The 16,970-nt window shown below is 46.4% G+C and overlaps 1 protein-coding gene across 1 annotated transcript in view; it reads right to left on the bottom strand.

The window, feature by feature from the left end:
* Window positions 1-1,447: 1,447 nt before the first annotated feature.
* Window positions 1,448-16,970, bottom strand: part of LOC115458763 (serine/threonine-protein phosphatase 6 regulatory ankyrin repeat subunit A) — a gene marked incomplete at its 3' end in the record, with an annotated part of 235,790 nt that continues 220,267 nt past the window's right edge. Inside the window, 1 exon segment of the mRNA XM_030188574.1 lies at window positions 1,448-1,666. Coding sequence (XP_030044434.1) covers window positions 1,571-1,666 — 96 coding nt within the window.

Raw genomic sequence — 16,970 nt, 5'->3', positions numbered from 1 at the left:
AGGAGAGACTTAAAGATCTCAATATGTATACTTTGGAAGAAAGGCGGGAGAGGGGATATATGATAGAGACATTTGAATAACTACATGAACAGGAGGTGATTTCTTTCAATCATAAGAATCTTGGGATGAAAGTGAAAGGGGACAGACTCAGAAGTAACCTGAGGAAATACTTCTTCATGGAAAAGGTGGTGAGTATGTGAATTGGCCTCTCGGTATCTGAATTCAAGAAAGCTTGGGACAAGTACATAGGATCCCTAAGGGAGTGAAAGGAAGAGCAGATGGCATGGATGGGGACTAGATAGAAACAAAGATGAAGACCATATGACTATTAAACATGCAGCACTACTAGGTGATGGCTGTCAATATCAGGTGGACTCCATTTTTATTAAATGTTGTATAGAATGAACATTGACCATATGTCCCCCATCTCCAATTTACAGAACCTAGAAGGCCAAAGCCTGCAACTCAGAAAACAGACCAGCTCAGAGTAATTGTTTTCTTACGGAACACTTCCATTTTACAGTTCACCCCACAATGTTAAATAAAATAGTCCCCTGTACTTAATTACCATACTGTGAACACCTAAGCTGACCTGAAAACCTCTCTCTTCACAGATGCCTTTTGTTGAGCCATTAGCTCCGTTCACTGCAGGCACTGGAAACAGAATATCTGACAACACAATTATCATCCCTTATGTATGCTCCCCAACCCCGTCCTATCATAATAATTGTAGTTCTCCCCTTTTCCTCTCGCCATGTTCGTCTTTTCTGTAACGCTATCCCTTTTTTAGCCTGTAAACGCCCAGATGGTCTGTCCGGCGGTGGGGTAGTAGTATGAACTTGAAACTTATTGGGGATTCAAACTTAGATTGTGGGTGTAGTGGGTGAATGTCCAGTTGCACCATATCTCATCCCACAAAATTGGTCTATAATACCTAGACATGGATTTTCTAGCCCAACATATACACCAGCGATTAAAATATGTAGTAACAAAGGCAAGGAAGTTAATCTACATTCTCTATCATGTCCAAAGCCTTGGGCTAGTTCTTAACACATGAGTTCTACCTATAAGTGATACAGATTACTAGACATGGATAAATTACCCATGACTATTTCTATACTACCTCAAGTGGACTGGACTTAAAGAGTTAATTTCTCTAACTCACTTATCAAGCTCACTTTATGTATCATAAAATCAACTGACAGTAAAACAATAAAGTTGCATAAAGGTGTATACTCTAAGCCAATTTGTTTAATGATGCAAGCTTTCAGAACTATAGAGGCCTTTTTTTTTAGAAGAATCATGGAAGTCCTCAAAGTTTGCATTTTTAAACACATTTGCCAGCTCCTAGTTTTTTTTTCTTTAATTTATTTTTAGATGGCTAATTAAGTACTTCCTTTCTACTAAATATATTAGCATCTGTATAAGCTTAATATATTAAGCTTACCATTATAACATGCCCAGTGAAGTGATGTATATCCATGATTGTCTGCTACAGCAGGAATAATATCTACAGATGCTGCTGTCTGCATAAGGGTTCCAAGAACACCAATATGTCCACAAGCAGCAGCTAAATGTATAGATGTCCGACCTCTGCGGTCTCTGACAGAAAGTTAGCACCATGCTGAAGCAATGCCTCCACACATTCTTCATGCCCTGTCACAGCCTGCAAAAGAAAATACAGTCCACAATGTATCTAGATTAATCTATAATGCTTACATTTACATACAAATATTGTAAATTATTTAATATTTGTATTAAACCCAGAGGTTTTATAATGTTAAAACCATGAGACTATAAGTTGAGATGTTTTCCAATCACAGACGCAAGAGATGGAAAACGTATTCAGTTCATTTTCCTTATTCCTTGCCAATGTGTGATATTTACTGTAGCAAAGTGTTATCAGAATTTCAATAAGACAAAAAGCATTGCTTCTTATCTGTGTTTCCAAAGACAACAGAATTAATCAGGCACCCAGGTGGGTGAAGGCTCTGAGAAGATGCAACTCTCCCAGAGCTCAGAATTTTGTGCTCTCTATCCCTCAGTTACTTCCACAGACCAGGATGGAATGCAACTCTCAGGGATGTGGATGAAACTGTAAACGTGATCAATCCTGTTATCTACAGAAAAAATGAAGTTACACGCCTGTAGCAGGTTTCTCCAAGGATAGCAGGCCAAGTATTCTTACATGTGGGTGACGTCATCTGATGGAGCCCGGTGCGGACACTGCCTAGCAAGCATTAGTTAAAGAAAGCTTTGGAAGTGTCCCACTGCATACGTGTGGGTGGCTTCCCATTTGACGCACGAGTGAAGGTCCATCAGCCAAATGATATAGCGGAAGATGACAACTCCTAGGGAGGTGGGAGGGTGTGAGAATACTTGACCTGTTGTCCTCGGAGAACCAGCTACAGGTAACTTCGCTTTCTCCGAGGACAAGCAGGACAGTGGTATTCTCAAAAGTGGAAATTCCTAGTTACCAGGCTCACTGAAATCAACAAAGTGAGGACAATAGGGACTTCAAATGTCAAGGCCTCGAATTCAATTAACCTGAAAGCAGTGGTGTGCTGGAGCCGGCTCGCACCGCTCACACAGCCGGTTGTTACATTTTGTACCGACTTGCGAGCCGGTTGTTTCCCACTGTGAGCCGGCTCTCCTCCCTCCCGCCCGCCCGATCCCTCACCTGACTCTTCTAATTCTTCAGCGGGGCAGGCAGTCTTGCCTGCCCGCTACCAGCGCTGACTCTCCCCTGCCGGTTTGCGCTTTAAAAATGGCTGCCGAGACTTCCAGAGGCGGCCTTGCGAGACTTCTACTGAAGTCTCGGCGGCCATTTGAAGCGCGAACCGCAGGGAGAGTCAGCGCTGGTAGCAGGCAGGCAAGACTGCCTGCCCCGCCGAAGAATTAGAAGAGACAGGTCGGTGAGGAACGGATCCGCAGGGAGGGAGGAGAAGTCGCCGGTGAGCAACACGGGAGGGGTGGCAGGGGAGAGAGGGAGTCCCTTGGCATGGGTGGATGGAGGACAGGGGAAAGAAGGGTCACTGCTGGGCAGTGTGGATGGGGGCAGGGAGAGGAGGGTCACTGCTGGACATGGGTGGATGGAGGCAGGGGAGAGAAGGGTCGCTGGCCATGGGTGGATGGAGGACAGGGGAAAGAGGTCACTGGTGGGCATGGGTGGATGGAGGCAGGGAGATTAGGGTCACTGCTGGGCATGGGTGGATGGAGGGCAGGGAAGGAGGGTCACTGCTGGGCATGGGTGGATGGAGGACAGGGAAGGGTCACTGCTGGGCATGTGTGGATGGAGGGCAGGGGGAGGAGGGTCACTGCTGGACATGGGTGGATGGAGGGCAGGAGAGAAGGGTCGCTGGCCATGGGTGGATGGAGGACAGGGGAGAAGGGTCACTGCTGGGCATGGGTGGATGGAGGACAGGGGAGAGGAGGGTCACTGCTGGGCAAGTGTGGATGGAGGGCAGGGGAAGGAGGGTCACTGCTGGGCAAGTGTGGATGGAGGGCAGGGAGAGGAGGGTCACTGCTGGACATGGGTGCATGCAGGGCAGGGGAAGAAGGGTCGCTGGCCATGGGTGGATGGAGGACAGGGGAAAGAAGGGTCACTGCTGGGCATGGGTGGATGGAGGACAGGGGAAAGAAGGGTCACTGCTGGGCATGGGTGTGCATGCAGCTGGGGAGAGGAGGGGAGAGAAAGAAATGCTGGACATGGATGGAGGGGAGAGAAGAGTGAGGAAGGAGAGATGAGGGAAAAGGAAGAGAGGAGAAAAACTGCACATGGATGAAGAAAATAGGCAGAAGCTGAGGACCCAAAATGAAGAAGAAAGGAGAAATGGAAAGAAATAATGGAAAGGAAGCCCTGGAAACGGAGTTAAGAGGACAGATAGCAGCAGAATCGGATACTGGGCCAGCATGATCAGAAAAACAGTCACCAGACAACAAAGGTAGAAAAAAAATCATTTTATTTTCATTATAGTGTTTGGAGTATGTTCACTTTGAGAATCAGGTGCTCAACATTAAAAGTTTATATTTATTTACTTATTTATGGCATTTTATCCCACATTAAACATGAATTAGATTGGAACCTGGATCATTTAATTTTTTTTCCTGGATAATGCATTGCCACCCCCCCCCCCGGCTCTCTCCCGGGCTATAGTCAGCTCTGCAATTTGGGGGGGGGGGGCGCAGAGGGGGACCGGGGAGAGAGCCTGTTGTTAAACATTTACCCAGCACCCCACTGCCTGAAAGTATATATTTATTTGTTACATTTGTATCCCACATTTCCCACCTTTTGCAGGCTCAATATGACTTACATAGTACCGTTAACGGCGTTAGCCGATTCCAGCCTGAACAAATACAAGGTAGAACGAATACTGTTGAGATTGTAGTAAATGAGGTATACGTATGTTAGGTACATTTTGGGGAAATAGAGAGAAAGAGGGAGAGGAAGAGTTAGGATATGTCATTACAATCTTGGTTACATTGTGTAGCAGGTATCCAGGTATTTTTTATGTTGGGTCGGTGGGGGTATGCTTTCTGAACAGGTCTGTTTTAGTACTTTCCGGAACTTTAGGTGGTCGAGCGTAGTTTTTACTGCCTTTGGCAGTGCGTTACATAGTTGTGCGCTTGAGTAGGAAAAGCTGGATGCATAGGTGGATTTGTATTTGAGTCCTTTACTGCTTGGGTAGTGGAGGTTTAGGTATGATTGTGCTGGTTTTGCGGTGTTTCTGGTTGGCAGGTCAATGAGATCTGCCATGTATCCGGTGCCATCGCCGTAAATAGTTTTATGAACAGTCGTGTAGATTTTGAAAGTGAACACGTTTCTTTGATTGGTAGCCAATGCTGTTTTTCCTCGGAGTGGTTTTGCGCTGTAAAATGCGTTTTCCCCAAAAATGAGCCTAGCTGCTGTGTTTTGGGTGGTCTGGAGTTTCTTTATGATTTGATCCTGCAACCCGCATAGATTCCTTGCAGTAGTCTGCGTGGCTTAGTACCATTGACTGTATCAGGTTACGAAATATTTCCTCAGGAAGAATGGTTTCACGCGTTTGGTTTCCACATTGAGAAAAACTTTTCTTTATTGTAAAGGTGTAGCCTGAAACAGAACAGAATTGGGTCTTGGAGAGTGGCATTAGATTCTAGACAACTAAGCAGTGTACCAAGGGCGGGGCGGGTCCGCCTCGGGTGCACGCTGCTGGAGGGGTGCTGCGAGCAGCCACGCACCTGTCGGCTCCGCTGGTTCCCTGCCCCTCTGCCCCGGTACAGGTTACTTCACTGTTCAGGGGCAGAGGGAGCATGAATGCAACCCTGGGGAGGGGGGGTCATTGTGCCAGGGAGGGGGGGGGCTGTCGTGCTGCCACCCCGGGGGGGGGGGGTGGGGGGAGGGTGTGTGGTGTGTGTTGGTTGCGCATCAGCGATCCACCCCGGGTGGCAGCCGACCTAGGATCGTCACTGCATAGGACTGTATGACTGAACTGGCTGCTCAAGGCAGTAGTGATGTGAATGTGTAGACTGAAGAATGAATCGCAGCTTTGCATCTGTCCTCTGTGGAGGCTGATCTCGTGGGCTACCAATGTAGCTATGGCTCCAACACTGAGCTGTGACATGACCCCCATGAGTCACGCCCAGCCTTGTCATAAGCGAAGGAGATGCAATCTGCTAGCCAACTGTGAATTGTGCATTTGCTGATGGCCACCCCTATCCTGATTGGATCAAAGAAACAAAAAGCTGGGTGGACTGTCTATGGACTTTAGTCCGCTCCAGATAGATGGCTAAGGCTCACTTACAGTCTAAGGTATGCAGTACACTTTCACCAGAATGGGCATGAGGTTTTTGGAAAAATATTGGCAGAATGACTGACTGGTTAAGATGGAACTCTGACACTAGCTTAGGAACTTAGGGTGTGTGTGAAGAACTATTCTGTTGTGATGAGTAGTATTCAAGCTGTTTTGTGCATAGAGCAAGTAAGAAGATCTAGGGCCTTGCCCTCACACCAGATGCAAACTCCTCCATTTAAAAGAATAACACCCTCTTAGTGGAATCTTTTCTGAAGCGAGCAAGGAATTTGGAGACTCCCTCAGATAGATTCAGGACTGAAATTCTATACCTTCAACATCTAGGCCATGAGGGCCAGGGTTGAGGTGCAGAAAAGACCCCTCATTCTGCATGATGAAGGTCAGAAAACACTCCAATCTCCATGGTTCTTGAGTTTTAGCAAACTCTTCTCTATGAGAAATATGGGAGGATAACGTATACAGAATACCCTCGCCCCATATAGGAGAAAGAAATTAGAAGCTAGTCTATCACGTGACCAGAGCCTGAAACAGAACTGAGGGACTTTGTTGTTGAGAGGAACGGCAGAAAGATCCACCAAGGGAGTGCCCCACTATCAGAAGATCTTGTGGGCTACGCCCATATTGAGAGACCATTCGTGAGGGTTGCATCACCCTGCTCAGTCTGTCCACTGGACTGTTTTACTTGCCAGCCAGGTATGTGGCCTGTAAGATCATACTGTGAAGGACAGACCATTGTCCACATCCCCAGTGCTTATTGAGGGTTATCCCATCCTGACCCAAGGGGTAGGATCCTATACCCCATGCCTGTTCACGCAGTATACTGCAACTTTGTTGTCTGTATGAGAACAACTTAGTTCTGTAAACAATCTCTGAAACACAGAAACATGATGGCAGATAAAGGCCATATGACTCATCCAGTCTGCCCATCCTCTGTAACCCCTAATTCTTCCTGTTCCTAAGTGATCCCACATGCTTATCCCATGCTTTTTTAAATTCTGGAACAGTCCTCGGCTCCACAACCTCCACCAGGAGGCCATTCCACGCCTCCACCACCCTTTCTGTGAAATAGTACTTCCTTAGATTACTCCTAAGCCTATTCCCTCTTAACTTTGTCATATGCCATCCTCATTCCAGAGCTCTCCTTCAATTTGAAAAAGGCTGTCTTCCTGTACATAAATGCCCTTGAGATATTTAAACGTCTCTATCATGTCTCCTCTCTCCCTCCTCTCTTCCAGCGTATACATGTTGAGGTTCATAAGCCTGTCCCTATAATTTTTGCATTCAAGACCGCTTACTAATTTGTAGCCGCCCTCTGGACCGACTTCATCCTGTTTATATCTTTCCGTAGTGCGGTCTCCAGAACTGCATGCAGTACTCCAAATGGGGCCTGACTAGAGACTTATACAACAGCACTATTACCTCCTTTTTGCCTGATGGTCCATGCCTCTCTTTATGCACCCAAGCATCCTTCTGGCTTTGACTGTCGCTTTTTTCTACCTGTTTGGAAGTTTTAAAGTCATCAGACACAATCACCCCCAGGTCCCGCTCTTCCTTCGCACACTGAAGCACTTCACCCCCTGTACTGTACTGTTCCCTTGGATTCCTGTGACCCAGTGCATGACCTTGCATTTTTTGGGATTAAACCTTAGTTGCCAAATATCGGTCCATTCCTCCAGCTTCACTAGGTCCTTCCTCATGCCATTCACACCCTCCAGGGTGTCCACCCTGTTGCAGAGTTTAGTATCTTCTGCAAAGAGACAAACCTTACCAGACAGACCTTCCGCAATATTGCTCACAAAGACGTTAAAAAGAGCCGGCCCTAGGACCGATCCCTGCAGTACTCCACTGACGACATCCTTTTCTTCAGAGCAAGCTCCATTTACCACTACCCTCTGTCTCCTACCATTCAACCAATTTTTAACCCAATCAATTACTCTAGATCTCATACCAAGGGCACTCAATTTATTTATCAGTCGCCTGTGCGGAACCGTGTCAAAGGCTTTGCTGAAATCCAAGTATACCACATCAAGCGCCCCTCCCACATCCAACTGTTTGGTCACCCAGTCGAAGAAGACAGTCAGATTCGCCTGACACGACCTGCACTAGTGAAGCCATGCTGCCCTCGGGTCCCGCATTCCATTCAGTTGAAGAAATCTCACAAACCTCCTCTTTAGAAGCGTTTCCATTAGCTTACTCCCACCAAGGTCAGACTGACAGGTCTGTAATTCCCAACCTTCTCCTTACTTCCACTCTTGTGCAAAGAAACCACATCTGCCCTTCTCCAGTCCACCGGGACCACTCCAGTTTCTAAGGAAGCATTGAAGAGGTCCGACAGCGGAGCCGACAGAACTTCTTCGAGTTCCTTAAGCACCCTGGGGTGTATCCCCATCTGGCCCCATCGCTCTGTCTACTTTTAGTTTGGCAAGCTCCTCACAAACACAGTCCTCCACAAACGGATCTTGGTCTACCATACATCCATCCTCTTTAGCGTTTGTTTTCTGCAGCCCTACCCAGCTCCATATGGCCCTTTGCTTCACGAGGTTGATGTGGCGATCTGTCTCTTAAGCAGGTCATGTCCCTTGGGTGTGAAGCCCATCTACATGAGCTCCCCATCTGAGATTGGATGCATCTGTTGTCAACATCCGCTATGGTGTTGGAATTTGGAATGGTAGTCCCACAGCCAAATTGTCCATCAGAATAGGGATTGTACTAGCTGGGGGGGGGGGGGGGGGCTGAAACCACTAGGAAGCTAGAGTCGATTGGGTCCCTCTCAAATAGAGGAGATCCATGGGAGTGACATGCTCCATGTAAAATGAGTTTATCTTGTTGGGAAACTAGATACACTGTCCAGGTCTTTATCTGCAGTCATTTACTATATTATGTATGTTACTATGGAGGCCTTATGGACTAGTAATCTCAACATCTGTCGAGCAGTGACCTATTTGCAGTGGTGAACCTGTAAATTGAGTGCAATCAAGGTAACCGCTCTCGCAAGGGGCAGGTAGGCCTGAGCTCGTACTATATTAAGCAGGGCTCCCATGTATTCAAATTGTTGTAATGGGTGCAGGTGGGATTTGGGGTAGTTTATAACAAACCCTAGAAGCTCTAGCACCCAAATAGTTCTCTGTATGGACTAATATGCCCCCTCCTCCGATGTGCTCTTGACCAGCCAATCATCCAGGTAGGGAAACAAATATACTCCTAGTCTGCATACCGAAGCCGCATCTACTGCTAGGCATTTGGTGAAGACCCTGGGAGCTGACGCAAGGTCAAAAGGCAGAATGTGATATTGGTAGCGATGCCTCCCTACCCAAAATCTGAGATACATCCTTCGAGTACAGAAAGCACAGCCAATTTTTTTCTGAATTATGGGGAGAAGGGTGATCACCCAAGGAAATCATCCTGAACTTTGACTAGGAATTTGTTCAGGGCCCTTAGGTCTAGGATGGGACCAAATCCTCCCATTTTTGGGGGACACAAGGAAGTACCTGGAGTAGAATCCCTTCCCTTCCTCCCCTGGCAGCACAGATTCAATCGCATTGGCTTGTAGAAGAGCAGAGCTTTCCTCTACAAGTAACTGCTTGTGCTGAGAGCTGATCAACGATGCTCTCAGTGAGCAATTTGTTGGTTTCTGACGCCAATGAAGTGTGTAAACAAGATAGACTATTTGAAGAACCCATTGGGTCCGAGGTTACAAGGGGTGACCTCTGATGGAAAACATTCAACTTCCCCTACTGGCAGGTCATCCAGGAAGGTTACCTGGACTGCAGCAATGCTCTCCTGAAGTCAAAAGCTCGTCCTCTGCTTTGACTGGGGAGCCGGCTGAGACTTCTGGGTCCATGCCTGGCATGACCTGGAACGCTGGGGTTTGGCCTGCTAGGCAGAGCAGGAAGGTGGAGGAAACCTATACCTCTGAGAGTAGCAGGGTCTCTGACTAGGCCCACTCCTAGTAGAGGATGATGCAGCTAGAGGCTGCTGAGAAAGGGACTGGATGGTGTCAGTGTGTTTCTTAATGAGGTCAGTGACCTCTTTCATCATGTCTCCAAAAAGGATGTCATCTCGGCAAGGTACATCTGCCAATCTCTCTTAAGCTGCTGGTTCTAGATCAGAGACATGTAGCTCCACACCCATGGCAGAGAGCCTAGGTGCAATATCAAAAATGTCATAGGTGCCCCAGGCCAGATAAGTCCTACACTCCAACTGCTTCTTGGCCAACTGGCAAAGCTCTGTGGCCTGCTCCTGAGGGAAAAGTCCACAAGACTAAGTGTGCTGCATCTCAAAGACTTCAAGTAAAAGGCTCATGTAGAACTGGTAGGTCTTGATGTGGGCAATGGGCACTGAGGCCTGATAAAGCTTTCTCCCAAATGATTCCAGAAACCCTGGCCTCTCTACCTGGGGGGGGCTGAGGCACGAGTCCTGGATCCTGGCTCGTTTGAGGGTAAACTTGACTACCAAGGAGTGGTGAGGCAATTGTGCCCTTTTGAATCTGGGAGCTTTTTGGATATGATATTGCATATCCACTTTTTTTGGTATGACCTAGATTGAGAGGGGAGATTCCCAGTTCATCATCAATGTATTCTTCAGGATAGGGTATAACGGAACTGTGACCCCTTTCCTTGGGAGGAGATCTGAAGTCAAGACTGATAGCATCTCAGCACTGGCTCCCCTCCTTGGCCTCCAATGGGATAGCAGATGCCATCTCCTTAACAAAACTGGTGAAAGAGATCCTCAGGTGGGGATTTATGTCTCTTGTGGCGAGGTGGGACCAGAAGTGATCCCATAGAATCTTCCTCTGACTCCCATGAATGGTCCAGATCAGACTCCCCAAAAGTACTCTGGATGGACTGAGTCTCTGCCTGTCCCAGCTCAGTTGGACCCTGCCTATGCCCCAAAGGTTGCTGAGGTATAGCCTTACCTCTCAGACTCTGGAGAAGCATCCTCACTTGATGTTGAGGGTGGTACTGCATGGGTCCACGTCGATGCCTGTTGGGGCACAAGCATCAAAGACCATTCAAAAGGCAAAATGTGGGCCTCAGGAAGGAGCCGAGGCTAAGGTGCAGCTGGAAAAAGCACCCTTTAGTATATGAGCAGAGTGCAGCTGGAATATCTATGTTAGCTCCTCCGTGAGCATGGTCTGGTACTGTTCATCGAGGGCAGGCATCAACATGGGATGGAAAGCCGGTTCAGAGATAGCCTGGAGAAGTGTCAGTGTTGAACCGGAAGTGGGAACCTGGCTGCCCAAAGACATGGCGCACTGGCACCTCCACTATAGAGGGGGGAGCAGTCCCCTCGGTGCCAGCGCTTCTTGGGTACTGACGACTTCAATGCCCCAGTGCTCCCTGCACCGCTCTTCAAAGTGTACCTTTGCTTCATAGGCTTCCCTCAACACTTGGCATCACAGTCTCTCAGTGCCGACGAGGACAATGTTGAACCCATATTCGTCCTTGGTGTCATGTCTGATTCCAACTGATCCTGGGGTCTGCTCTCAGCGCCCGATGTTGAGGGAAGTGAAGACCTCCTCGATGCCGGTGCACTCCCAGTGGTTTATGCAGTCTGGGCAGCCATCAAGGTTGATACTTCTGGTGCTGATGCCGATGGGCTGGCCTTCGAGGAGCCAGTGAGTTTCTCCTGATGGACCTGACACAATTTCTGTGTCCTCAACTGCATTTTTAAATAGAGGGAACAAGAATCAGCCTGGTGGCTAGGCCCTAGGCACCGATGCACCAATTGTGCAAGTCCATCATAGAAATCACCCAATTACGTTGGGTGCACCTCTTGAAGTCACTGGGGGTTGTCTTAGACATTGAGAAAAGAATCATGGCCATATTAAATTCCTCAATCTTGAAAGTAAAAAGGGGCAAAACTCAAATTGAGGCCAGCGCTCAGGCCTAAGCAGCCACAAAAAGAAAAGAAAAAGAGGAAGGGCCAAAAATCTAAGATTTAACAGGGAAATGTAGAGGCACTAAAATATTGAGGAAAATAAGTAAATAGAAATAAAAACCCGCATGGGAAGGCAAGGAAAAAAACACGCTGAGGGGAGACCAGAAAGAGGTGTCATCCTAGCATTGTGGAAAAGAAGACACTGATGGACCTGCACTCACACAACAGGCCAGAAGGCACCTGCGCATGTGTGTTAGAAGGCATCTGCGCATGTGTGTTAGGGTGCTGCTAGAGCTTTCTTAACTAATACACGCTAGGAAGACGTCACCCATGTGTGAGATTACAACTGGCCTGCTTGTCCTCAGAGAATACCTGCTACAAATAAGAAACAATGTTTTTTTCCCCCATCAATAAGCAAGACTGAGTCAGGCACACAACTGGGTGACTCCCAAACTCAGGGGCTTATGATCAAAAGCAAACGCGGGCACTAGACACCATTAGTGCTGGACTAGAACCTGTGTTTGCCTGCACCCCAGGAACAGAGCCTGTGAGCACTAATTCCATGCAAACAAGGGTCTCACGAATTCCTCCCTCATGATCAGCGGGCAGCGCGCCAAACAAGGGTGCTGCTCCCGATACAACCCTATGCCAGCCTGGAGCTGATGTTAGGGTTTGCCAGCAAGGGAGGAATGGGGGAGACCAACAGAAGAGGTTTGACAGGTCCGGGATTTTCTCCTGGACCTGTCTAACCTAAGCCCGTCCTGCAAATACTAAAAAGACCCTAGTGGTCCAGTGGGACTGCTAGCTCCCCCCCCCCACCTCTAGCTGAAGGAGGGAGGGACTAGCACTTCCTCCCCTCATCAAAATGGCGGCACCCTGCCCTGTCCGATGCATCTTGGGATGCGCTGGGAGGGGCTTAACTTCCATACAAGGGCTAAGCCCCGTCCAGCGAATTCCAGGATGTATCAGGCCTTTTTGAGGAGATGCCTGCAGAGGAGGGAGGGAGGGCTAATCCATTTAGTTCCTTTCGCCTTTAACTACGAGATAGGCCGTTGGGGGGGGGGGGGGGGGGTGGATCCCGGTGCAGGTGTGGCGGGCTAGTGGCTCCACTGATCACCAGGTTTTTTTTGTGTTGGGAGTGGGGGCTAGCGGTCCCACTGGACCACCAGGGTCTTTTTGGTGTTTGGGGGAGGGTGGGGGAGGGGGCTTAGGTTTGACAGGTCCGGGTCAAACCTCTTCTGTTTGACAGATCCGGGTTTTTTTGACTTTTTTGACTGCCTGGACCCGTCAAACAACTTCTGTGGGAGGATTGTGCCTAGGCATGCGCCCCTATGGTCAGAGCTAATAGTGCACCTAAATTTGCACGCTATTAGCTCTGATCATAAGGGTGTTAATGTCCTGTGCTGTTCCAGCAGTAATTTTAGAGCACAGTATGGAACAGTGCAGGGTTTCTGATCATCTGCACCTCAAGGCTGCTCAGTTTATAATTTGTTTACTGACCAGAACCAGACTGGCTAAAAAGAAAGATTCAAGAGTTTCCAATGTTACAAAGGCAGGTTGGCCAGCACAGTTTGATTGAATGCATTGTCTCTAACTATGGACTGATTCAAACAGTAGTGCAAAGTGACAGTATGAAGAGAGGCCCGAGTCACTGCTTTGCATATGATGTCCTGCAAAACAGAAGACAGACATTGTAGGTGCAGTGGCTCTGATTTGATGAGGTCTCATCTTATACATTGTTTGGAAACAACTGGATATGGAATGCTAGCCAATTTGGCTAAGTTTGCTTTGCTTCTGAAATACCAAGTGTTTTGGAGTTGAAGGAGACAAACAGCTCTGCAGATCTTCTGATCCATTCCATTCTAGGGTAGCAAGTGAGAGCCCTTTTGCCGTCCAGAATATAAAGGGACTTATTGAGAAGATTTTGTGAGGCTTAGGGCAAAACATAGGGAGCACTGTTTTCTCATTGAAAAGGTATAACTACCTTTGGTAAAAACTTTGGATGAATATGAAGAACTACACAGTTCATAAGTGACTAGACCTGAAGTCCACTTATTCTTCTAGTCGAAGTAACCACTACAAGAAAGAACATTATCCAGTGCAACATGCTTTACTGAAGAAGAAAACATTGATTTAAAAGGTGGCTTCAAAGAGAGGGTTAAGGTCAACATTAAGCCTCATGGCACAGGAGATTTCTACAATTAGTAGCCTGTCATGAAAAACCCCTTTCATGAATCAAGAAATGATTGAATATTGTGAAGCCAGGAGTTTATTGATGGGGACATAATACCACCAAGATGTACTCTGATGAAAGACATCTGCAGACCCAGTTGATAGAGAAGACACATGTACTGTACTATGATATTTGGAAGGGCCGTGCTATTTGTGAAACACTAAATGGAGAATCTCTTTCATTTAAAAATTTCTGTAGGTGTGCTTGGCAAAGGGTTTTCTTGATGCAACTCAGGATATGCGCAGAGAAGGAGAGGGAGGAGTCGAAGATGACAACGAGGTTGCGGGCAGATGAAACGGGGAGGATGAGGGTGCCATCAACTGAGATAGAGAATGGAGGAAGAGGTCAGGTGACATCTGATGCTTGTGCCTGTGTCAGAGCTGAGGTCTGCGCATCAGCCCAGGAGCAGAGAAGATTAATAATAACATAGTAAGTGATGGCAGATAAAGATCTGAACAGTTCATCCAATCTACCCAATAGTCATACTCATTTTATCAATTCATGATTAAATGAACGTGATATTATATACTTGATTATGGTCTTTGGTGTTTCTGGGACATAGACTATAGAAGTCCCCCGGCCCTATCCTTATGTTCCAACTGCTGGAGTTGCCGTTGAAGCCCACTCCAGCTTATTCGTCTTCTCATTTGTGGGACACAGACCATAAAAGTCTGTCCAGTACTGTCCTCATGTTCCAGCCACTGAAGTAGCTGTCTAAGCCCTATCCAGGCTATCCTAAACCAGACTGCCATATATGAAACACAGACCATACTAGTCTGCCCAGTATTGGCCCACGTTCATCAAAGCTACAGTCGCAATCTAAGCGTCAGTTGACACATCCACACACATGCAGCCATTTAAGTTTAGGGTTTTTTTTTTATAGCTTTCATTTTATAATTAGAGATCATCTGTGTTCATCCCATGCCCTTTTGAAGTCTGTCACCATTTGTGTCTCAACCACCTCCTTAATGGAAGACTTTCCACATCTGTGCTGTTAAAGCAAGGAGGAGGAGATAGCACTCAAAAGAACATGGTACTCGGTAGATGAGAGGCTGGCGCAGGTGCAGCTTACACTTTCATGGGAACCCCGCAGGAATTGTTTCAATCCACCCAGGAACCCAGAAGAACTGCTTCCATCCCTGCAAGATTCCCGCAAACCCATTCCAATGCAGGTCTCTACTACAGACTTCTAGCAGTTTCCTCAGAAAATTATACCCTGACCCTTAAAATGGTATGGGGTTGGATTTTCACTTTTATGAGGATGATACTTGTGGTTTTTGCCTACAGGGTAGGATCTGCAGGTGTTTATGGAAAATCGAGCTAGGAGACTGTGGGTAGTAGCTGCTAGGTTGGCTGCCTCTAGTATAGTTTTGAATTTCTCCAAAACTATCCCTGAATTCCTCTCTTTGACGGTGAATAGATTCCTTTTAGTTGGATTCTGCTTTAATCATTCAAGTTGCAGGCTCAAGAAGTGATTCTTAGTTGTTTTTACAAGCCTCATGCCAAGTGAAGGCTTTTATTTTTCAACTATTTCTGATTTTAGTATAGTGTTGCAAAGTCTAGTGATTATATACATGGATTATTGTAATGAGATTTATGAGGATCTGCCAGGGGTGCATTTCAAGGCTTTTCAATTGATTCAGACCATCACTGAATGTTTAGTTACTGGTTGTGGGCGATTTGACATTAGCTTTTTGTGAAATGCTGGTTAAGATACATGATTTTAGTAATAGTTTTTAAGATTGAAAAAGGATTGCTGCAGCTGTCTGACCCATCCTCTGACTTTTTATGTAACTTTTCTTCCGTCTGAGAGCCCGTGTTTGAGTATATCCATTGGTGTGGATGGCGAGCATACTTTCAGTGGTTGGTCCTAGTTTATGGAATTCCTTGTCAATGAGCTTGAAAAGTGAGTAAGATCTGTTATCTTTTAGAAAGAAATTAAAGACCTATTTAAGGTAGCTTTTTCAGGTATGCCCCTCAGGTAGGAAATGTCTCCACAGAGAGATTCAATTTTTGGATGAGGAAAAGATAGATCAGAGAAAATTCCCTTTTTCTAAGAAGAATTCTGAAGAAACAAAGTCTGAAGCTGGGTAGTCTTCTTGGGCACTTCGAGAAAGCTCTAATCCAAGTGGGGGTGGGAAGTAAAAGAATGTTCCTGTTAGGTTCAAAGCTTGAAGTAGACAACAGAGAGACCAATGGAGCTTGAGATAAACATGTCTCTCTCTGCACAAAAGTAATACCCATGGATTAAGACAGCATTACGCTTGGCTATTGAAATATTGAACAGATGACATATCTTTACAATATCCTGTGACAAAATTGCTTGCTCATTGAAATGAAGAAATTTATCATGAACAAACTTTCAAAACATAAAAACTTTGTTTGAATGGCACACCCAAGAGTTAGGTTATTAAAGAAAATTCTCAATTTTGGTGGTGTTTTCCTCTTCTTGGAAGCAACGGCTGCTTCGATTCTTCAGAGAACTGGCAATAGGATTGACTGAGTTTTTTTTTAAATGTATAGAAGTCTTTATTAGGTTTTGAGAAACAGTACAAAGGTATAAGGAATATCAGCCATCAACAGCGCAAATACAACACGAATGTAAACCCCCTCCTAAAGAATTTGTAGCGAACCCCAATAACAGATAAACAGTATAATATTCTCTCAAAACTGGAAAGTTATCTTACAGACTACTCCTGGAATTTATTAGTGATTTTTGTGTTCTCCCACCACCACCACCTTATCCCCTCCCCCCTCCAACCAAATGTACTCAACACGAACAGTGTGACACAAAGGGATCCCAAATAGCTTCCCATCTGGACAAAGTTTTGCAACGAAAAGCCCAAAGCCTCTCCATTTCACAGATTGGTGCATGGTAAGCCCACGATGGTTTTACCACCACTTTGTAAAAGGGCACCTCTATGATAGGAACAACAAGAAACTGATACAATTTAAAGGTGATACCACATGTGAATCAAGGGGTGTTATCTATGCTATTCGTTTTCCCTGTCAGTTATTGTATGTGGGACAAACTTCTCATATTTAAAACAAGCATTATAGTACAT

This window comes from Microcaecilia unicolor, unplaced genomic scaffold (genome assembly GCF_901765095.1).
Source record: "Microcaecilia unicolor unplaced genomic scaffold, aMicUni1.1, whole genome shotgun sequence".
Lineage (NCBI taxonomy): Eukaryota > Metazoa > Chordata > Amphibia > Gymnophiona > Siphonopidae > Microcaecilia > Microcaecilia unicolor.
This window is presented reverse-complemented; position numbering and strand designations above follow the sequence as displayed.